Source organism: Procambarus clarkii, chromosome 27 (assembly GCF_040958095.1).
Source record: "Procambarus clarkii isolate CNS0578487 chromosome 27, FALCON_Pclarkii_2.0, whole genome shotgun sequence".
Taxonomy (NCBI): Eukaryota; Metazoa; Arthropoda; class Malacostraca; order Decapoda; family Cambaridae; genus Procambarus; species Procambarus clarkii.
Window position 1 is genome coordinate 22,477,653 of NC_091176.1, and position 24,097 is coordinate 22,501,749.

The following is a 24,097-nucleotide window of genomic DNA, read 5'->3' on the forward strand; positions in this document are numbered from 1 at the left end:
CGAGAAAGAGAAGCCGGATACCTTCATTGTGTGTCAGATCCAGAGTTGCGGCAGGTTCTTCTAGTTCGACCATCATTAGCCCGAACACACATTGCTTTAGTCCTGAGCCTGTTAGCCACAGTGGAGATTCCCATACTGCACCGCTTTGCTGATCTTTATAATCCCACACAACCAGCCATCAGGCCATTCCTACAATCCACAAATGGTAAAAAGCAAGCTTTTCCTCCTCTATCTACAATGGTTCAAAATTCATGTCTCCTACCATATAGTAATGAAGAACTTGTCTCTGTAGAAGCTTTTATAGAGGTATTTTTAGCCATCGTTATTCAACTAAACCAAAGAAGAGGTTGGAAGTACAATCCTGATCTCCTGACATACAAAATGGAAACTCCCAAAGAGGTAAGATGAAGTTTACATATACTGTACAGTATGCATTATATATCTATATAAATAAAGATGTAAATGTTCGTTTGTTCAAAATTGCTAATCTCCGAAAGTTCTTCACCAATTGGTTTGAAATCTTCACACAACGTTCCATTCGCATCCGAGTGGGTTTTTATATACTTACTATATAGATGTCACGCCTGTGATGGGAAAAAATATGGTTTTTCCGTGGAGAGCCTCTACAGCTTCCCGGAGCTACACCAGGCTGCTGTGTATATATTAGACCATGGCAACAGTCAATCGAAGGAGTTCCAAGCCTACCGGGCACCAGAGCCAGAACCTGGCCCCCTGAAGAGAGGTAAGAGGAGCAATGGCCTAAAGACACCCCCATGTAATTGGAAGCAGTCTTTGTCTGCCATCTACCAGGTCAGGCACCCAGAGAGGTAGGAATTCCAAAACAAACTACAGTACTGCTGATCAAATAAATTGCAAACCGGAAGCCGAATTAGCAACAGAACTCACCAATCAAAACCAAGGAAACGAGTATGACGTCACCACAAACGCTGTGCATCCGTCTGCACAACCCCCCCCCCCTCCCTGGGAGGGGGATGGGGGGTCCCAGACCTCCACGCTGGCAACTCTCCTCAGTTCGAGGCTGTTGTGTTGGTGACGGTCGATCGCTCTGGCTCCACTCTTTGCGCAGTGCTGCAGTGCGGTGGTGTTGCTCTGTTTTGGTGGTGTGTGGGCCAGACGTAACACAAGAGTACTGGGGCTGCATGCACCTAGGGCTGCCTTTCCTAGGTGCCCCTGTAAGTACTGCCATTGCAGCCTTTGGGTTATCTTTCATGAGCCGTTCAGGAGCAGCTACCTCCGTGTGGTTCTGTCGCTGCTCGGTGATTGCCCGCCCTTGGGGGTTCAGCTGGGGTGGTTCTTACTCCTGTTTCCCTTGGGTTAGGAGGTAGTTTCGTCGCTGGCTGGGGCATGAGGTACTGTGCAGCTGTCTGATGTACGCATAGCGACCGGTTCTGTTCTGGAGACGTTGTGCTTTTGTGGGGTTTTAGTTTTGTGTTGCCTGGCGGGGGTCTGCCAGGTGTGGCGGTAGGACCACAGGTGGCCCTAGTTGGGCATGTCACATTGGGTCGGCAGTTACAGCCAGTTGTGTTGACTTCGAGTTGAAGATCGAGTGGTGAATGCCTCCCGAGTAAGTTCCTCTTGTTTTTAGCTTTCGTTAAGTAGCTTCAGGGAGCCGAAGGGGCTCCCCCCAGAAAACCGGTGTTGAATGCAATGAAACACCATTCTCTGGGTGAAACCCAAAGACTCCCCGGCAACCCTCCCTCCCTCCCTCCCTCTGGTCGGTGGTTTTCGCGGGGTTTTTGACATCCAGCCTCAGAACTGAAGATGTGGATAGCTGGCACTGGGGTCTGGGGCTCCTATTTGGAGCCTTCCCCTCCTGGGGAGGGAAAGCTGCACAGACAGCAGCGCGGTGACGATTGTGATGTCATGCTCGTTTGCTCGTTTTTCGTTTGGGGAAATTCTAACACTTCGGCTTTCCTCAGCAATATTTTAACCATATAGGGTTTGTTTCGGGGCGCCTACCTTTCTGGGTGCCTGACCCGTTCGATGGTAGACATAGAATGCTTCCAACCATATGGGAGTGTCTATAGACCATTGCTCCTCGTACCTCTCTGATGGGGTTCAGGTTCTGGCTCGTGGTCCCCAGTAGGCCTAGAACTCCATTTGCTTTGACTGATGCCAGGTTCTAATACATTCATATCAGCCCGGATAGCTCTGGGGAGCCTCCGGGTCTCATACAGAAAATGGCATTTCATTACATTCAACGTTTGTTTTTTTACAGCACTAGGTTAATACTTGAAGTTGTTTGAATGTCTTGAGAATCTACATGAGGTGACATATTTAAGGAAGGAACATTCCCAGAGGAAGGAAGACTTTAATGAAAAAGAGCTTGAAGTACAGGAAAATGTATGTCCTCACAAGTAACTCAATTATCTGAATATCTTTTCATCCAATCAGCATTTTGATTTGATATAATGTTTCATGAGTTGATTTTTTTTCAGGGATTTTCCTGTGTGACCCCCAAGCCTCTGTCTGGCCCATTGGGTGTTACAGTACTTGTTTCTTGTTTCTGATGAGTTCATGAGTCAAGTGTCTCCTTTGTTAGGCAGTTATCTCATTTGAATTGGCTTCCTATTCAGTAATATCAGTCAGATTTGACTACCCAAATAATGAACCTAATTGGATTGGTGAGGTTGCTGTTGTGTGGTATACCATAATTTTAATAAATTTACTCGGGTCTGATCCCCTATTTCTCTAACAAACTTTGCAGAATGTGCCAGTTCCAGTAGACAAGGTGCGTCGGCAGGTGCTAAGCTGTGGTTATGGTCATACCGCTGTGATAATTGGTGGTGCTCTATACACATGGGGCACTCCTGACTATGGGGTTCTGGGTCATGGGCCAAGATCCACAACTAATCACAAACTTTTTTCTGGTCTCATTGTTTCCCTGCCAGAGGATCAGGAGGTTAGCTAATTTTTTATTCTAATTGTTTCTGTTATTACTATCTGTCAATCAAGTTATTCAATAAATATAACAGCCACTTATTTGGTAATTGAATATTACTCTCATCAAATATCTTGGATTTTATTATTTAGGCACTGAAGAAGGGCAGCACCTGCAACTTTGATTAGGCTGTCATGTTGTATTAACCTTAACTGCATGGTAAATTAAACCTCTTTAAGATAGTCTGTATATTTGTAATTGCATGTATATTCCCAATCAAACAGGAAAAGCAAGTGCACCAAGTCTCACAAGAAACTCGAGGAAAATCTATTTCTCTCAAGCTTTAGTAGAGATAGTATTAATATATGCCATCAGTTCAAAGTGAAACGTATGATTAAAGACCATTCAATAAGTTTACCAAATAAATATTACCAATGCCTCAGTGACAAAGTCACTGAGGCATTAGATGAAAAACAGAATGCTGATGTGATATACACGGACTTGGCAAAGGCTTTTGATAAATGTGACCATAGAGTGATAGCACACAAAATGAAGTCAATGGGAATAACCAGTAAAGTAGGATGCTGGATACTCATTTTCTGTCAAACAGGACTCGGCGAGTAACAGTCAACCTTATAAAATCAAGTCCAAGCACAGTTAAAAGCTCTGTACTTCAGGGTACAGTCCTTGCACCACTGCTTTTCCTTATTCTCATATCGGATATAGACAAAAATACAAGTCACAGCTTCGTATCATCCTTTGCAGATGACAAAAATCAGTATGAAAATTACCTTGGCTGAAGACATTGAAAAGCTCCAAGCTGATATTAATAAAGTTTTTGACTGGGCATCAGAAAATAACATGATGTTTAACAGTGATGAATTCCAGGTACTCGGGTACGGTAAAAATGAGGACCTTAAACATAATACAGGGTACAAAACACAATCAAATGTGCCCATAGTAGGAGAACAGCATATAAAGTATTTGGGAATAATGATGTCTGACAACCTAACGTTTAGGGAGCATAACCAAGCAAATATTGCGACTGCCAGAAAAATGATTGGATGGATTACAAGAACTTTCAAATCCAGGGATCCCATCACAATGGTTGTACTCTTCAAGTCACTTGTGTTGTCCCATCTTGAGTACTGCTCAGTACTCACTTTCCCCTTCAGAGCAGGAGAGATTGCTGAAATAGAGGGAATACAGAGAACATATACAGCACGCATAGACGCTAAAAGCTCCTAAATTATTGGGATCGTCTCAAAGCCCTCCAAATGTACTCACTAGAAAGAAGACGAGAGAGATATCAAATAATACATACATGGAAGATACTGGAGGACCCAGTACCAAATCTACACAGTAAAATAACAACGTACTGGAGTGAACGATACAGAAGAAAATGCAGAATAGAACCAGTGAAGAGCAGGGGTTCCAAAGGCACAATCAGAAAACACTGTATAAACATCAGAGGTCCACTGTTGTTCAACACCCTCCCAGCGAGCATAAAAAATATTGCCGGAACAACTGTGGACATCTTCAAGAGGAAACTAGATTGTTTCCTCAAAGGAGTGCCGGACCAACCGGGCTGTGGTGGGTATGTGGGCCTGCGGGCTGCTCCAAGCAACAGCCTGGTGGACCAAATTCTCACAAGTCAAGCTTGGCCTTGGGCTGGGCTTGGGGAGTAGAACAACTAACAGAACCCCATCAACCAGGTATCAACCATTTTACAATGACGTCACTTGTCTGGACTAAACCATGGCTACCCTCACGATTGCTATGCTAATAACAGATATGAATTGTATATATTAACCCGCAGACAAATTCAGGTTCTTGGTGATACCATAGTAATAAATTTGAGCTATATAAACTTGATGCAGTTGACACTGCATGACCAAGTGACTCTTATCTTGGCAGAGATGGAACACACATCCAACTGTCACAGTAGTCACCCCTAAGAATAAATCTTGCTACTCGTATCACAAGTGCTGCTTTCTAACTTCACCAGACCCCTATGTCATCATCTCGGAATTTGCACAATGTTGGGAAATGTTAAGTCAGCTATCTCCCAGCACTGATACGTGATATCAGGTGACCTCACTCTTTTCTGCTAGTCACCACCCTTGTATCAATTTCCGCCATCTAAAGATGGCACCTCCACCTCTGTTTCCGTACAAATTCAATAGGGTTTCTCTGATCTTGTATCATAACCAAACATCGTATACTGGCCATCATACTACTAGTACATGTATATCCAGAGAGCAAATGAAAATAGCTATCCAAGAATACCCCACGTGATGGTAATCCAATCTGAAATAACGCTAACCATAATCTCGTGCACCATAATACACATTCAGTTGCATCTTGGGTGTCGATGTTTAGCTGAGCAAAGTCCACCGTCTCGCACTGAGGGTAATACTTGGAGAGTATTATCAATGAATGCTATTTATAATAGCATTCATTGTAATTAGATATTTCTGGGGGGAGCCCCTTCAGCTCCCTGGAGCTATCCAGGCTGATATGGATGTACTAGACTTTGGCATCAGTCAATGTGAATGGAGTTCTAGGCCTACCAGGGACCGCAAGCCAGAACCTGGCCCCCTCAGAGAGGCATAAGGAGCAATGGCCTATAGAAACCCCCGTGTGGTTGGAAGCATTCTATGTCTGTCACCGATTGGGTCAGGCACTCAAAGTTAAGTCCCAAAAACAAACCCCTATTCTGGTTAAGAAATTGCTACTGAAAGCCGAGCTGGTGGACAGAACTCCCCAAATGAAAACGAGTAAATGAGCATGACTTCACCACGGGAGGGGGAAGGGGGAGCTTCCAGACAATCACGCAGGTTATCCACACTGTAGTTCTTAGGCTGATGTGATTGGCAACAGTCGTGTGTCTCTGGTTCCTGTTTTTCTGTCCTCCAGCTCGGTGCCTTGTGGTGTGGTGCCGTTTCTCTGGTGGAGCGTGAGCCAGGATTAATTTCACAAGTACTTGGGCTGCATGCGCCTAGGGTCATCTTCCCTAGGTGCCCTGTAAGTACTGCCCTTGGGGCTTGGGGCCACCTTCCACAAGTCACCTTGGGGACTACTTCTGCTTGGTCTTCCGCTGCGGCTTGCGTTCGGCATTGATGTTGCTTCTGGGCTGTTCCACAAGCTGTCTCGTGCGTTGTTTCACCCCCGGCCTGCTCATGCGCTGCCTGAGCCGTCCTGGTAGTTGGACCGGGTGCTCTCCTTCCTCTCTTCTCCTCGGTTTGTGGTGGCCCTTTCGATTCAGGTTTGTTTGGCGCAGGCTTTTTTCTTGTTGGCATTGGCCTTTGAGGGTTTCTGCTCTTTTGGTTCTGGTAGTTGTACTGTTCGTTTGCAGCCGTTGCCTTTTCTGGCGAGGTATGAGACTGCTGCTTTCCAGAGAGGTCCGTGGGTTGTTGTTGCTTGGTTGGTCGGGCTGGGGGGTGCATTGTGTGTTGTCTGGTTGCGGCTCTCCACCATTTCCTGCGCGCCATGGCCTTGGTGACCAGGATGTGCTCTGGGTTGACCGGTTCCCTTTTTTTTCTGTTCCAGAGTTCAGGTCTCCCAGGTTGTCTGCTGGGTCCTTCGGTCCAGACTGCTTGCGGTCTATCCTCGTACCTATGACTTTTGTGTGTTTGCTGTGTTGGCGATCGCCACCCGGGTTTGTCCTTCTTGTGTTATCTTTGGGTAAGTAGCTCCGGGGAGCCGAAGGGGCTCCCAAACCAGTGTTGAATGTAATGAAATGCCATTTTCTGGGCAAGACCTGGAGGCTCCCCAGCAACCCTCCCTCCGGTCAGCGAACCGGGACCACACTCTTTTTGTGTGTTTTTGTGTGTACCGTGTGTTTTTGACTTCCGGCATGAAGGTCTGGGGCTTCCTCTTTCCCCTTCCGGGATGGGGGAGAGCTGCGCAGACAAACGGCGCGGCATCGTGGTGACGTCATGCTCCTTTTCGTTTGGGGAGTTCTGTCCAACTAGTTCGACTTTCAGTAGCAATTTCTTAACCAGAATAGGGGTTTGTTTTGGGACACTTACCTTTCTGGGTGCGTGACCCGGTTGATGGCAGACATAGAATGCTCCCAACCACATGGGGGTTTCTATAGGCCATTGCTCTTCGTGCCTCTCTGAGGGGACCAGGTTCTGGGTCGCGGTGCCCGGTAGGCCTAGAACTCCATTCACATTGATACATTGACTGATGCCAAAGTCTAGTACTATACATCCATATCAGAATAGATAGCTCCAGGAAGCCTCTGGGTCTCACTCAGAAAATGGCGTTTCATTATATTCAATGCTGGTTTTTATATATGCTATTGATGAAGATGTTGATTTAAATTTAATATTTAAACTATCAAATAATGATATAGTATATTTAGCAGGATGATCTTATAAGTGAGTGTGGTCACTAAGCTTAGTTGTATTATACTGTATAGTACATGCTTATGTTTTTCTTTGTTCCAGTCAGCCCTCGGTAGTACCATCCCACATGTAATGGGAGGGTCCACTTCTCTTGTTCCACTAATAAATGGAAGATCTTCATGTTCCTTTGTGTGTGATGGCTCAGAACCCCGACTCTTATCACACTTTAGTCAGATGCGAGTGCTGTGCATAGCTGGTGGAAAGAACCACATGTTGGCAATAACAGATAATGGGGTAGGTTTTCACATCTTTGTCAGTGTATTATAATAGAAGATTGGAGACAGGGCTATCACACTTCTCATTCCAAACCTGTCACATTGTCTTTTCCTTAACATGTAACTTGACATTTATTTGTTGTTTTTATATTTGTAGATACTGTAGTTGTAAATATATAGTTATTACTTGGAAAACAATGTTTTTCAGAAAATCTTGAATGTACTTTACATTTCTTTATGATATGCTCCTATTAACCATATCCTGCTAGTGATCATTGTTAAATAGACAGTGCTGAATCTGCCTTCAGCTATAGTCCCCTCATCAGGTTAATTCAGGTGGACAACCTTATGAGTAGCTAAGCGGTATTGATAATTGTCCAGTGATTGATGCCCATCAAGGTTTGAGTTAATCATAGTGACATTAAACTGTGTGAACTGGCTGTTGCTCTTATACTTTGTTCTGAACCCTAAAGCTGCTAAGGGGTCCTTTGAAGATTTACATCCCTGTGCACATAAAAAAAATCTAAAAAATTATTTCATCTTCTAAAGATGTTAATTTGTGTTCCCTGAGCACGGGGAAAAAAAGTCATAGGCAACATATTTTGGGCACAATTGGCTGAGGAAGTCTGGCAAAATGTGGGCGTTGGCAGAGCAGTCATCAGAGGCGGTCAGTGTCACCCGAGCTGACAGGTGGGAGTTGCCACAAATATATTATCACCATATTATTTCAATGTCTCCGATTGATTTATTCTTACTTTTTGCAGTAATATTATTCAATAGTGTGTAGTGTGATAGATTTATGTAATAAAATGTGTGAATCATTGCTATACTCAAAAGTATGGTGTTCATATTAGTGATTCAATTATTACGTTCATAAAACAATAAACAAATAGTTTTGCAGTTATTGCACTATATACACACACATTATATTTAAGTATCTACATGTTTTGTTCACCACAACTGTACAACTAAGCTGATATAGTTAGTTCAGGCACTAAGAGACATTGCTATACACACACCGAGCGCATGGCATATATATACGCCAAAGGATGCCAGGCACAATTCAAATGGTCCACGGCTACACAGGATTCACATCAGCTTCCTCAGGGCTCTTGAAAACAGACGCCATGTCTAAAAAAATAGGGAATTTCTACCTCTGTTCGTTTTTTTGTTTTAGTTTTTTACCATGTGGAGTTTGTTTTGTTATGCCTACCTTTCTGGGTGCCTAACCCCAGTCGATGGCAGATAAGGAAAACCCCAACCACAAGGGGGTTTTCCAGGGCCATTGCTCCCTGAAACCTCTCTGAAGGGGCCAGGTTCTGGCACTGGTCTCTGGTAGGTCTGAACTCCTTAGCTAATGTCTCAGTCTAATATAACATACATTAGCCCGATAAGCTCCAGGAAGCCTCCGGGGCTCACCCAGAAAATGGCGTTTCATTACATTCAATGCTGGTTTTTTTGTATTAATAGATTTTATATGTTTTGTTTTATGTTTATAAGGTAACAGCTATGGTGGATTTCCGAGTTATCAGTGCAATGGTTTTTAGTTTTGATAGTGTGGGAAATGATTGTTGGACAGTACGTACACAGTATACACTATTCTTAATAAAATTTCACATCTTATGAAGCTGTACTATTGCTGGGGACAGGAATGTTTCTCTTTACTGCTGGTGTGATTCATTGGGTATTTCTGCAGGTGTATGGCTGGGGTAACAACAGGTATGGTCAAGTTGGCACTGGGGGTACAGGTCGACATCCGCGCCCCACTTTACTGACTAGTCTAGAAGGCAAGGGTATCATATCCGTTTCGTGTGGTCAGTTCCACTCATTAGCTGTCAGTGAGGATGGAAAGTAAGTAAATTTGCTGTGTATTTAATTTATAAATGTTGTGGGTGCATGCTTTTTTTTCTGTGAATGTTGCAAAATCTGTGGTATCACAAGCTAAATTATTTGTAATAAATTTGTTTTTATATCTAAATTCATAGTACTGTACTGTACCATAAATGAGCTATTTTATCTTCTAGGCTGTACACCTGGGGATGGGGTGTTCATGGTCAGCTTGGCAATAGTAATGTAGAGGACTGCCTTGTTCCAACAGCTGTTGAAAAGCTTGCCAAAAAAGTAAGTGCGGAGACATACATATATATATGCATTGAAAAAATATAGGAAACTCATTTCTATTTGCTTCACCTATATTGACTCTTCTTATGTACAACCAACTATTGTATTTACAGTCTTTAGAACTTGTACTTGGTGTAATAAGTCTTAAAACAGTCACTTATACCCAAGGCAACAGCATATTCCTTGCAACATGTCATCACCAATCCATCTAGTATGGGTGATATCATGTGCATTCATACTATCACCACCATCACATAATGAACATTTTGAGAGAAGCATATTCGTCACTTTCCAGCTTCAGACTTGCTTTTAATTACATGGATGGTGAAATACTAATGAAACTGTTCGTGACTTTTGAGAGACGAAAGTTGGAATATGCAGCAGTTGTATGGAGCCCATATCTCAAGAAGCACATCAATAAACTGGAAAAGGTGCAAAGGCATGCTACGAAATGGGCTTCTAGAAATAATGACTTTCTAGAATCTTCCTTGAAATTCATGCTAAGGACATTGGTTTATAGTGCATCATGTGTATCCCCTTTCTTGATTATTGGAACTACATTGGCATTTTCCAAATTCCCAGTAGCTCTCCTGTGTCTAGTGTAATGTTTAAGACTATAGGTAATGGGTAACACAAAATCCCTGCAGTGTCCTTTAGTAACCATGGCAATATCTGGTCTGGTTCTTTGCCGGAACCGCAGGGTTTCTCTTAGGTGTTTGCCTTTGAGGTTGGTCCCTTTGAGTGGCTCGTTTGCTGGATTCTCGGGGTTTGGCTAACCGTGAGATTCATGTCCGGGGTATGTCCTACATCCTGGCGGACAGCCCGTCTCGGTTCATTCCTCTGTTAACGGATTGGCCAGTCGTCGCCGACTCGTTTCGTTGGCTCTGCTGGACGTATGGACTCCTGGCCATGGACGTCTTCGAGTCAGCGTGGTCTAGGCGTCGCCCATTCTATGTGGGTGATTCTATCCACCCTTACCTGCCTGCGAGGCGTTCACGGTGGATGCCTTTCGGCAGGACTGGTCGAGGTGGGGGTACCTGTTCCTTTTCTCACGATCCAGCTGTTGCTTTGGGTTCTGGCTCGGTTGGAGCCCATTCCCAAGAGAGTAGTCCTCATGGTTCCTTGGTGGCCGGCCCAGGTTTATTTTCAGACGATGCTTGATAAGTGTCCAAATCCGGGGCGTTTTCCTGCTGCTCCGCCTCTTTCGGCAGGTCGGATCGGTCCTGTAAGTGACTGGTTCGGCCTTCTCCTCGGCTCTTCGTGTCTGGTTTTTTGACGCGGGTATCACCATCTCTGTGGTGATCAGGTGGTTTTGTTGGTGTCCCACCTGCGAGCTTCATCTTGGCGACAGTATGATGTTCCTGGTGTTTCTATGCATCTTTTCCTTGCTCTTCGTAGGTCGTCTTCTCTTTCGCATCGGGTTGTCTTGTCCTTTCTTGGGTTTTCAGGACTACAGTTATTTGATGTTTCTTACTGTCGCCTTGTTTTGTGCGGCGCTGGCGGAGCCGCTCCGGCTTGCGTGCGGGGTGGACGTCACATCTGCCCCGTTCCGTACTCTTTCTCATGTTTTGTTTCACCTCCGGCCTGCTCATGTGTCGCCTGAGCCGTCCTGGTCCTTGATCAGGGTGCCCTCTTATCTTCTCAGTTTGAGGTAGCCCCTTTGGTTCAGGTTTCTGTTCTTTGGTACTGGTGGTAGGTTTGTACGTTGCAGCCTTTCTTTCTCCGTCCTTCTGGCGACGGTCGAGACAGCTGCTTACTGGGGAAGGGGGGGTCCTTGGGTTATTGATGCTTGATTGGTTCAGTCGGGGGTGTGTCCTGTGTTGTCCGGTTGCGCTTTTTGCCGTTACCTGCGTACCGTGTCTGGGGATGTGCTTCGGGTTGATCCGGTTCCCTGTTTCAGGGCTCGGGTCTCCCAGGTCGTCCGCAGAGTTTTTAGGTCTTCCAGCCTGCGGTCTATCCTTGCAGCTGTGCTGTTCGGACGTTTGCAGCTTTCGCTGCTGTGTTGGTGACGTCTAGGGCTCATTTTGGGCACGAGAATTTGAGGGTCGCACAGGTTCCTGACCGCCCGTTCTTTATGCGCGCGTCTGCTCCTGTGCGTTCTTGTTGCCTTGGGTTGCAGGTTGCAGCCTGTTGTCTCGGCTTCGCGTTGCGGAGTTTGTGGCAGCTGCCTCCCGGGTCAGCCCTTTCTTTTCCTTCTCTTTGGGTATGAAGCTCCAGGGAGCCATAGGGGCTCCCCACAGAAAACCAGCGTTGAATGTAATGAAATGCCATTTTCTGGGTGAGCCCAGGAGGCTCCCTGGCAACCCTCCCTCCCACCAGTCGGTGTTTTTTTTGCGTTGAAGCTTAGCTTCCAAACTGATGCTAGGCAGCTGGCGCGGTGAGGTCCGGGGCTCCCCCCTCCCCCTCCCGGGGCGGGGAGGGCTGCCCGGATGATCGGCGCGGCAGTAAAGTGTGATGTTTGCTTGTTTCCTTGGGATTGTAGGGAGTTTCTACCTCTCTGTTCGTTTTTTTGTTTTAGTTTTTTACCATGTGGAGTTTGTTTTGTTATGCCTACGTTTCTGGGTGCCTAACCCCAGTCGATGGCAGATAAGGAAAACCCCAACCACAAGGGGGTTTTCCAGGGCCATTACTCCCTGAAACCTCTCTGAAGGGGCCAGGTTCTGGCGCTGGTCTATGGTAGGTCTGAACTCCTTAGCTAATGTCCCGGTCTAATATAACATACATTAGACCAATAAGCTCCAGGAAGCCTCCGGGGCTCACCCAGAAAATGGCATTTCATTACATTTAACGCTGGTTTTTTCCAGTGCTCAAGAACACAAATTAACATTTTTAGAAGACGAAATAAATTTTTAGAATTTTTTTTTTTCTTGCGCACAGGGGTGTAAATCTCCTCAGGACTCCTTAGCAGCTTAAGAAACATGGAGCAGCCTACCTGCCGAATACCGAACGAACCTTTTGCTATAGACAAATGAAAAAAGAATATTGAAATTTGAAGAAAGAAAAATGTCATAAAGGTTTGTTTAGTGTATGTAAGGTAGGCTGCTCCATTATTTAAAACATCAAATATCATATTGATGTTTTTCGGTGGTAGAACAGATTAATTTGATTCCCATTATTGTCAATGGGGACATTTGTTTTGTATGACGTCCGTTTCACATGACGATCATGGCGCCGGAACGGATTAAATTAATTATTCTAGGTACCACTGTATACATATAAAGTCCAAAAGCCCGGTGTGCCACCCCCCTGTAAATTCACAAATCAGCCGAGGGTTACCCGTGAACTCGTAACACCACCAAAATGTGTCTACTCTGTGGAATTCCCACCTCAATTCTTGTCCTACGTCGTTCAATATGATATAAATTTGTTCACAATAGAATTCCCTACAGGGGTATATGCATATAAAGTCCAAAATCCTAGGCCCCCACCCCCCACCCCCATCCCCACCCCACAGCAAAGGTGAACGTCAGCCAAGCTTTACCCGTGAGCGAGCACGCATTTGCTCACCTGCTACACCTGCACACAAATGTGTATAATCCTTTTAGTTTGATAACATAAATTTTCTTGTTAGGTCATTCATTTTGGTATAAATTTGTTTGCAATAGAATGCTCTACAGGGATGTGTACATATGAAGTCCTAAAGCCCGGCGATCGGATAAAAAATTTAATTTAAACAAATGTATTAAAATTGGACGTCCTAGACGTCCCTCCCGAACATCCACAGAGTTAATTACGGACGTCGTATACGTTCCTCCCGAAAGAAAGTGTTAATATCATGATACTGTATTAATTTGTTAAGTGGATAATTTTATTAAAATTACTTTTTTTCAGCACATGGTGTTTGCTGATGGTGGCTATGCCCACAGTGTTGCTATGGCCTCGGATGGAAATGTGTATGCTTGGGGATGTGGCACATATGGTCAGGTTGGTAATGGTGGCATTGTGAAGGTAACGAGTCCAGAGAGAGTTCCATTGCCTGGACCTGCTACACACCTTGCTGCTGGTTATTTTCAAAATGTAAGAAAATGTTTTGTAATTATGTATACCTATTCATTTATGTATAATGGACATGGATTATTTCTTGGAGTTTTAGGCTCATGGTGTACCTTGAACTTGACCTTGAATTACATTCATTAAAAACTTAAAAGGCCATAGGAGAGGTTTCTCTTGTCTCTATTTAGACAAATATTGTTGTGAAAACTCAATAAATACAATGAAAATTTACACTTGCCAGACTTAGATGCACTGCTTCTATTAATTTATGAAGTCAGTTATAGTGTGTGTTTGTATGTTCTTAAAAGTCCTCTCTTACCAGGTAAGACCTTGAGATAACAAAAAAAATTATCTGTATTAGATTTTGCAATTTTAATGAGTGGGTATATCCACTGTAAAAATATTTTACGAAAAAGAATGATAATTGTAGGACTTTCAATCTACACTTGGTTGCATATTAACATTTTGGAGGTTTGGCTTCTCCATGCGCTCCCAACCATTAAATGTTCTGTAGTTAATTCACTTGGATAGCTCCAAACATATGAGTCACATCAGCCTTAGGAGTGAAACAAAACAAGTCACCTGCAAGGTTCACTGAAAGAAAAGAAATGGAGCAGCAAATGATTCTGCAGTTAGGTCGAACCCTCTAGTTCCAACTAGCAACTGCCAGGTGGCAACACCACCAGGAGCTCTGGCTCCCAGTATCAGCAAACCTTGTTCCTCCTCACTGATGTCTTCAAGTGTGGATCATGCTATGAGTCACCAGTTTTAGCAAGTCTCAGTTTTTTCCAGATAAGTGAGGCCATCCATTGGACACTGTCCTTCGATGCTCATTTGCTTGTGTATTGTTTCAAAGTTTAACGTTTGTTTCACATGCTTCCATAATTCACTTGTTGTGTGGACTTGTTTTATTATCACTTTGAGCTGCATGTGTTTAGGACAGCCCTTTCCTAGGTGCTCGTTTGTCATTGCCCCTGCAGTGTGTAGGGTGCTTTGCCCTGGATAGTACAAGGGTCTTTGACTCCTCTGCAAGGCTCTGTGATTGGTAGCCTTCTGGAATTTATTGATAAAGGGGTACATTATGTTCATGTACGTGTACATACAGAACACAGCTCCCTTTGTGGCTGTGTTTATAATGAAGACTGATTTTGGTGTCAGTTCTTCCAGCATGCATTCCTAGTACCTGGGTGCCCTCTTTGGTCCTTACCTTCAAGCCCTGGCAAGCTCCGTGAGTCTTTAGTGTGGCACATTATGGATTGACCCCCAATCCTGCACTCACTACTTGTGAGTTTAAGGGATGTCCGTCAGTTTTGCTACAAACTGATGATTTTTTACTGTCTCCCTTTGCCACCTGTTGGATGAGTTTTACTCTCTACCCCCACTTCCTGTGGCATTTGGGTTTGCTGATCTGCTGTTTTAACTAATGCCTCCATCTTTTGGTTTTTATTTATTGTGTAGTAATGAAGCACCAAAAGCAGCCACCACTTCAAGTTTTATTGTCCATTTTTGTGTTGCAGCTTGATGCTCGAGATGTTGCCCCGAGTCGATCTTTCTTAGTCTTCAGGTGTTTTAAAGTTAGGGAAGAGCGGTTAGTTTTTCTACTACTGCTGCTCTGTTAACTGCTGCTGCCATTGTTCATCTGACACCCATTGTATGGACCCCTTGTTCACTCCCACTTGCTCTGTGCTTTGAGACATTTGAGGATTTTGGAATTCAGACGGCAATTAGTTGTGGGTGTAGCTCAACCTTCTCCAGGGATCGTCCTTTCTACATCGATGTCAGACACATTTGAGCCATTGCTTTTCACCAAGGATCCGTAGACATAATTTTCTCTGGGACTTCAGATACTTTTAGAGTTTAGAGATGAGTTCCTATCTCTTCAGGTGTCAGGCAAAGAGCTCAGTTCTGTCCTGGGGTCTTTATTTTGGACTTTTGGGGATGGGGACTAGCCCAAGGTGTGTCTCTGGGTGTCCTTCAACATTTCCTGGTATCTGGGTTCTCTCTTGGCAGGGGGGGGAGGGGGGGGGGGGGAAGAGTGGGGTGACAATTCAGCTCATTTGGGAGATATTTCCCTATCCTCCTTTAATGTTTGAGCTTATTTCCTTGCCTGCTCCTCCCTGGGTTTGCTTTAGTGTACTGTTAGTATCCTCATCTGCATCTCACCTCATCTCCAGGGGGGGGGGTTCCTTCATCCCGCCTTCCACCTCATTCAGCTCCATCGGTCACTTTCAGTTCCCTCTGCAGGTATAGGACTTCACTTCTCTCATAGTCCTGGCCTCTTTTGGGCTTGAATCAGCTTTGGCATTGTGGTTGCATTGTGAGGTTCCTGGTTCCTGAGGTTTTTGCTGCTTGGAGACAACTCTCTGTATTTTAGGGAGTTTGGCACAGCTCTAGCCACACCCAGGTGCTTGAGGAGCTTTCAATGAGTTCCTTCTCCCTGGCTTGTTCCAGGTGTCTATTTTGCTTCACTTAGTTTGTGTATGCTTTGTTGGTGAAGGTGACCCCTGTTCTTCTGTGAGGGAACCAGATTCTGGCTTTGGTCTCCGGTAGGCCATTAAGAATTTCTCAGGCTTGTAACTAGTGTGTGGAGCCATCTGAGTGAGCTAGCTACAGGGAGCCACCAAGGCCCGACCCAGAAAGAGGTCATTCATTACATTTAACACGTTTTTTTTAAGGATGTGGTTTGCTCATCACATCTGAGACATGGCTTGTTTATATCTGACTACAAATAAATCAGGGTACTGTATTATAATTTAATAAATATATATAAATATATATAAATATATATATATATTAATTTATTTTATATATATATATATATATAATAAATATATATAAAATAAATTAATATATATATAATATACATACTGTATATATTCAATTTTTTTTTTTTTTTTTTTTTTTTTTTAGATTGCTGTAACCAAAAACCACAAAGTGTACATGTGGGGCAGCAATCCTGCTTGTCTGCGAGTACAAGCTCAGCTTCAGAGACGGGCAAGGACAACACAGCAGACCGCAGAAGGGACTAGAAGAAAAAGCGAGGGGGATGGAAGACAGAGTGCCGAGACTAAAAATGAAAATAGTAACAACTTGGGTGTTGAAGATGAGAAAGAGGTAGAAGGTAGTGAAGAAGCATGTGGAACTCTTGATGAGAAAAAGAGTGGTGTTAATACCAATGGTGCTAATGATATTTCTGAGCCAGTAGATAATACTGATGACAATGAACATCTCTGTGATGAAGTGCCCCTAAGTACAATTTTAGATGATAGTGAAGAAACAATAACAACACTGCCTGAAGAGGAGGACAAGGACGGCTCTGATGGTGATAAAAATTTTGTTATATCCCCAGAACCATCACCAGAAAAATTTTTGGGAAATGGGGAAGGGAAGAGTGATGACAGTGAAGATGTGCTCAAGGCTGAAGGTGTGGAATGTGCCAATTCAACCAGCACAAACAATAGTTATAGCTCAAATCCTCATGCAAAGTGTCTGGAGAATTCATCTGCTAGCAACAGTTCAAAAAGTGAAGAATGTAAGTTGTTTATCCTGGTGCCCAAAACAGGCTCTTTGCCAAATGTGTTAACCCAATCTTAAGAAAACATCATGGTTAGGATATAACTTTGAGTAGGTTTAGACCTATGGATGTGTCCACACTATCAATGGCTCAGATATATACACTCACTACAATTATGGCTTTGCCTTGGAACAGGTGTTCTAAGAATTGTTTAACCTCAGTTACTCTTAAGCTTATTGCCACTGCTTCATTTGTGATTGTGAGCTCTGAGAGCAAGGGCCCATGTTCGTAATAACCTTGTGGAAAATACTGATACTTTATCAGTAGATTTATGCAACATTTCACAGCTTTCCTGTGAAGCAGAGCTTCTGCTTTCTTTTGCTCTTTACAGTGAAACTCGTGACAGCATTACTGTATCTACCAGTTTTTTTTGTATACACAATTTTTCCTCATTTACACTTTGAATAGTGGGCATTTCAATTATTTCCTCATTTACACTTTTATTTGCTCCATAGCGATTGGCCCATATGCTCCAATTACCTGGAGATGATTTAAGGGGCTCCATTTTATTCAGAAATTCAACCAATTCTTGGGAGTAATTCAACACGTTAAGAAACCTCTGTTGATGATTTGCCACACTGAAAAAAAAACACATGAATCTCATAGTTTCTTTCCTGGGCCTTAGTAAGAAGATGCAGACCATGTCTGGCACATCACATCCAGTGACTGAAGGCACAGGGCAGCCATGCTAGGGATCATTGACACTAAAATTGCAAGGATTGCAATTTTGCAGTGTCTTTGGAACTTAAACCCCCTCCCTGTCCAGCTCGTTGCTGCCGTGAGGGGGCTTGGTGTGCGGCTGCCGGAGTGTGATGCTCCTTGGGGCGGTCCCCCCTGTCCTTTTGTAGCCTTGTGCTCCTGCTGCTGTCCTCACAAATTTTGCTGGACGCCTTTTCCTTTTTTGTTTTCTCCCCTCCCTCTTCTCCTTTCTCGTTGTCATTTCCTGCTGACCTTGTGCCTGTTTTGATCATTCTTTTAGCCTTCTTTTGTTTTGACACCCGGGTGTTTGAGGAGGTATACTCTTGCACCCGTAGAACTTCTCAACACCGTCCTCGACACGGCCGCACTCGCTCGATTCCTTCCCGTGCTGATGCGTATCAGGTCTTGTTTGTTCCCGCTTCGAGGGCTAAATACTTTGATCTCCTCCCTCTTGATTCTGCGCCTCCTGACGATTTCTCCTTCATAGGCATCTTGTTGATTCCGTAGATGCCTCTATTACTTTCCACCCCACCCGTCTCTGTGCACGTGTCGTTGCTGCTGCTCCTCAGGATGCAGCCTCCCGCTTGGCTGCCTTGTCCTGCCTTGGCGAGACCCCTGTTCGCGTCTCCAAGAATGCTCGGTTGAATGCCAGTGTTAGCACTATTCTCCTCCCACCCCATGTTGCTACCGGTGTTCGGAATCTGCAGGACTGCCATGAGGATATTCGTCATATCCTCGATGCCTAGGACCATTCTGTCCTCCAGGTAGACTCGTTTACTCGTCCCCCTCGTGGTCGTCACCATCAACCCCTTCGGGTTCTGAAGATTACCTTTGATGGTAGGACCCTTCTGCCATCTGTCATTCTTGCTGGTGCCAGGTGCTCCGTCCAGGAGTACATTCCCTCTCCTCGACTCTGTAATAAGTGCTGGAGGTTTGGGCATGGTGCCCTCTGCTGCTCCGGAACACACTCTCTTTGTCCTTTGTGTGGGGGCGAAGGTCACTCTAAGTCGGAGTGCACTTCTCCTCAGGCTCGCTGCCTCAATTGCAGTGAGGCCCACCCTACCTTCTCCCATGCGTGTATACATTACAAGCTTGAGGCAGCCATCCTCAACTTGAAGCACCAGGAGCGTTTATCTTTTCCTTAGGCTTCACTTTCTTCCTCGCCCCCTACTTCTGACTCTCACTCCGTCCCCTCCCGTTTCGGTGGTTACGCCCCCTGTTCCTGCTGTGGAGGCCTCTTTGGTCCCCGCTTCCCTCTCGGTTGGTGCCCTTGCTTAAGTGCATCCCCTTGTTTCTGTCCCTCCTGCTGCTGTCCTTGACCCTCGGTTATCCCCCCCCCCCCCTCTTCCTCCTCTGGACCCTGCTCGTCCGCCCCTGGTCATTCCTTTATCTACCTTCCCTCCTCATTTACTCAGTTTACCCATGCCCCCTAACCCTGACTTCACTGACCATGGCCCTGATCCTGTGCTTCTTTAACGTGCTGTGTTCCCTTTTCGCCTTTGTTTCTTCGTTGTCTTCTTATATTGTTTCATTACTCTTGATGCCTTAGTATTAATTTTACTCTTGATACCAGAAGTATTAATTTTACTTTCTATAATTTACAGACTCAATACCTACTAGCGGAACACGAAGAGTCAGTGCCAATACTGTGCCATCATGTGATCCCAGTGACTTGGGTCACCTTCTTCCACAGGAAGTAGACATGCCCCATGGGTTTGGTGCAGTGAGAGCAGTGGCTTGTGGAAGCCAGCATTGTATTCTTTTGACAACACATGGAGCCTTATATGCATGGGGTCGAAATATGTCTGGGCAGCTAGGTAAGTTCTCGTGTTTTGTTAAATCAAAATATGTAATATTCTTGAGCAAATGTCACGTGCACATTCTCTTGGGCAATATCTTACTCTTGATAAATGCAGTCTGTCCATCAATCTCTTTCCTGCAGGAACAATGTAGTTGTATCATTAAAACTAGTGTTATCTAATTTATTCAATATATTCAACCCATTTAGCTTTTCCTGTTGTAATTTGAGTTACACTGATCTGCGTGTGCCTGTTTACCAGGGTGTTTTCTTTGACTGTCTTTGGAAATAGATGTTTAGCTAATATACTCTTGACCTACTAGTTTATGAAGCTATGAATGAATTTGTTTCCACTACTTCTTCCTTACATTCTACTTGTTTTCCAACTGTACTTCAAACTGGTATTTTCTTATATTTCTCTGGCTTGTCCATGTTTCCAACTTTACCTGTGCTACCTCGTTCCGTTGCCCCTCACCTGGTAAATACCGTCTCTTTTCATTGTACCTCTCTCTGTATCTTGTGTGGTTTTTATCATATTGCCTCTGAATGTGTGTGCATAATATTTTAAAGTAATTGCTCTTTTATGTGAAAGTAGAGGTACAGTACACAATTTGAATATTGAAATGAGAGAGAGATAGGCACTTCAAAGATGGGCCTGCAGGCCGCTGCAAGCAACAGCTTAGTGGACCAATCTCACAAGTCAAGCCTGGCCTCGGGCCGGGCTTGGGGAGTAGAAGAACTCCCAGAACCTCATCAAGCAGGTATCAAGCAGGATTCACTTTAATCATATATGTACTATATTAAATGTTCAAACACATTAGACAAACCATCCATCAAACCAAGTAAGAGAAAAATTTATTCTCTTTTAGTAGCATGCATCACATTGACAAATTAATGCAGATAATCACAAGATTTTGGAATATCATGGAAATTTGTTAAATTACACAGATAACTGGGGTGTGAAAATGCTCCCAGGCTAACATAGTTTGTACATACAACAGAACTATATTAGAATTAAAACAACAATATTTGTTGCTTCTGTAAACATTATCAACAGTTACTGAAATACTAACTTGAATCTCTTGTATTCACAGGAACTGGAAATCGTCGTGAAGTTTTGAGCCCAACTCGTATTCTGGATGAAGCATATGCTACTGACATAGCGTGTGGAGCTGATTTTACCCTTGCTCTTGAATCTCAGGGACAACTTTGGGGATGGGGGTCCAACTATTATTCACAGGTATTTGCAATATGGTATGGTGTAAGTACAGTAGACAAAGTGGAGGTCTGAGTAGTATAGGTTAAGGATATGAGCATGATAAACAAAATATGAATAAATATATTGAGAGTGCAAGTGCTTAATGGAAGGAAGGGAACTGTAGTGTATTAATGTGACTTCTTGTTTTCAACCCTGTTCCAGTCGAAGGTCGAAATGCAGCCAGCAAACTTAACTTTAATCTGTTTTATCTATTTATTTATATATACAAGAGCTCTTACAGTCTTGTAAAGCCACCAGCATGCATAACATTTCCTATTACTAAATAATTATCCCTAATAAAGGAAAGTAAATGGTTGAACTTCTATTAGATCTACAAATATGTGGAAATTTATTCTCCGTGGGTGGCTGACGCAACACTGCACAATTTGAGGAGAAATTACATGATCCACATCCTAATGCAATGAATTCTATGATACTAAACTACGGATTAGTAGCGTTAGTTAATTATTACGCTTAGTACAGGAAATACATCCCATTGTACTAAGGATTAGTAAACAAGTATTAAATGATTATGAAGCCTAATACAGGAAATGCATCCTATTGTATTAGGGATGAGAATAACTGTTGGAAATTTCCAACAGTACCCAAAAAATTCACCAGAAAGCAAGTCAATGCTCCAACACAAACAACTGCCTGGAATAATTTGCAACTCTGATGATAATGATTTATAAAAATCATTACAATGAAGAAAATCACTACCTAGTTATCATTTTATTTGATACGTATGGATACTTATTCTTACCTTCCATTGCAGTATGAGCTAGAATACTCCTCTGCCATGTTAGTTAGTGGCTTGGATTCACCTTTACGCAGGTTCCCATCATCTCACTTCTTCCCAGTCATGATGTGCATTAACTTGCAGCTGTTCCTGCTCACAAACCGGGACTACTCTATGATGGTACCTAACTCTTTTGAGTATGGGTAGCCTTCTCAATCCTGGCTACAGTATGAGGTCTCGACTTCTTCCTGGTTGGCAGACAACTCTTAATTTTTGCTGGGCAAATGGTACACTTTTTGCCATAATCAGGCACTGGCTTGGAGCACCTCGCCATCACATGAACATGGGAAACAGAGTATTTATAATGGTAATGATATTCACTTTAGTCAGTCTGTTACTTAAGCATTTTTACTAGATAGCTCCTTTTAACTGAATAGAATGTAACCCCCCAGCCATGTATAAATGGATTCAAAAGGTATTAATGATGAACTTGTTTTGCAGTTGGGCAAGAGCAATACCACAGACGATGACAAAGGGCAGGCTGGACGTGTATTCATGCTGCGGACTACAAAGCGTGTATTAAAGGTTCCTCACAGTGTGCACTCCAACTGTGAATCTCCAAGAATAATAAATGGACTCCCTTCTCACCCAAACTCGTCTCCCCATCATTTTGGAATGTCGGGAGGAAATCAAGAAAAAGTTTGTATAATCTGAATTATATCTTTTACATTTAGTATTGTGTATAGTATTGTTATAGTTATTTAAAAGTTCATATCCATAAGCTTTGTATTGTGGAGTTTTAAGATTTTGGGTGTAAATGTGAACAGGTGCTATACATTCCCAAGATTCCCCATTCTGTCACCCACTGATGACCTACAGTGCATAATTTTGGCATTACAGTGGGGCCCTTCAAAATCCAGACTTTCCTATAGAGAATCCCTTTAAATAACAGACCAAAACCACCTACTGGATCATCCTTCCAAAATTCATATTTGTAGGAGATTGCCAAACTCTGGAAGAGGCTGTGGTAAAAGTAGTCATTACAGTAATTTATATAAAAAAAAAATCCAATATTAATATTCCTTCTTTAAGAGTAACTATTATTTGAAAAATGCATTTTTATATGAGAAATGTATAACTGTGTTTGAACTGTACTCTAAATGCTAAGAGCTGAAAGGTGTACCAGTATCAGTATTTACACCATATCAGTACAGTACTGTATTATCTTTTTATTATCCAACACTGATAGCAATGCTAAATAATTATAATAAACATAACTATGCCTACGTATTTCACTAAATAAATGTTTAATTAAAAAATAACATGCATAACTATTTTTGCTGTTTTACTCAGTCTTAAAGTACTTTCTAAGATGTCTTATGTTCCCTCCATGTTGACTTTGAAACTTTGAATAGACTAATGAGTGTGTTTTAGAAGAATTGTATGCCTCCTTACAGAAAACAAAATGTTAATTAGATTGAAACTCATGCCAAGGAAGTGAATATCACAAGGTGCACACTCACTGATCTGAGCCTAGAGATTCTGCAGGTTGAATCGGACCTTTGCCACCAATTACCTGCCCAGTCTACCTCAGCAGTGTTGTATCACCTTTGGCTGCCTGTTCTCATGGACTAGTTGAGTTTTGTGCTTTTGTTGCTGGCCTACTTAGAAGTGTTCTTTGTCCACCTTGAGGCATGATGTACTAGATTTGCCATTTCTTAACTCAGGTTCAGGCTTCCATGTTTTTTGTACATCCAGCTAATGTATTTCATAAGAGTGTTGTCTTGCTTTGTCTTGTAGAATCATGACCACCAAACAAAGTGAATATTATGTTAGGAAAAGATAATAATGACCCACTTGGGTGCTTTTCATGAGAAAATATTGAGGGCATAAAATGGGATTGAACCTACATGCCTGTGCTCCTCGGGCACGTGCACCACTGAATGCACTGGTATTTTCTCATAGATATATCATGATCTTGTTGATTTCATTGTGCTTTTCATATAACTCAAAACTTATACTTTTACTGTTCTCATTCAAGGATCTTTTAATGGTTTCTAACTCTTGAAACTATACCTCCATATAATTCTTAGAATTTTTATTTTTTTCCATAGCCAAAAGTTGGAGCTCATTGGCGGTTAAGCCAGATTCGACTGGACAGGATAGACGGGCCTAATAATGAAAAAGAAACAACTAAAACAGATGATGTGGATGATGGCTCATACGGTGTCTACACATTACATGCTGCACTGACTTTCCTCCACAGTAGATATAATATAAAAAGCATTACAAATATGGTAGGTTTCTTTTGAATAAGCAATATACATAACATTGAATAACCCTACCCATTCATTAACCCCTGAACTGCACAAAACGTCATATG

At 43.1% G+C, this 24,097-nt stretch overlaps 1 protein-coding gene across 5 annotated transcripts in view; it reads left to right on the forward strand.

Annotated features, from left to right (window-relative positions):
• Positions 1–24,097, forward strand: part of ca (claret) — a 93,783-nt gene that overhangs the window by 47,725 nt on the left and 21,961 nt on the right. For all 5 annotated transcript variants that reach the window (XM_045749193.2, XM_045749194.2, XM_045749195.2 and 2 more), the window contains 11 exons: positions 1–399; positions 2,729–2,923; positions 7,360–7,551; positions 9,229–9,383; positions 9,557–9,653; positions 13,485–13,670; positions 16,557–17,178; positions 19,524–19,736; positions 20,812–20,957; positions 22,216–22,413; positions 23,829–24,011. The exon at positions 1–399 is cut by the window's left edge and continues 444 nt beyond it. In XM_045749193.2, the coding sequence (XP_045605149.1) occupies positions 1–399; positions 2,729–2,923; positions 7,360–7,551; positions 9,229–9,383; positions 9,557–9,653; positions 13,485–13,670; positions 16,557–17,178; positions 19,524–19,736; positions 20,812–20,957; positions 22,216–22,413; positions 23,829–24,011 (2,586 nt within the window). The remainder of the gene's footprint in view (positions 400–2,728; positions 2,924–7,359; positions 7,552–9,228; positions 9,384–9,556; positions 9,654–13,484; positions 13,671–16,556; positions 17,179–19,523; positions 19,737–20,811; positions 20,958–22,215; positions 22,414–23,828; positions 24,012–24,097) is intronic.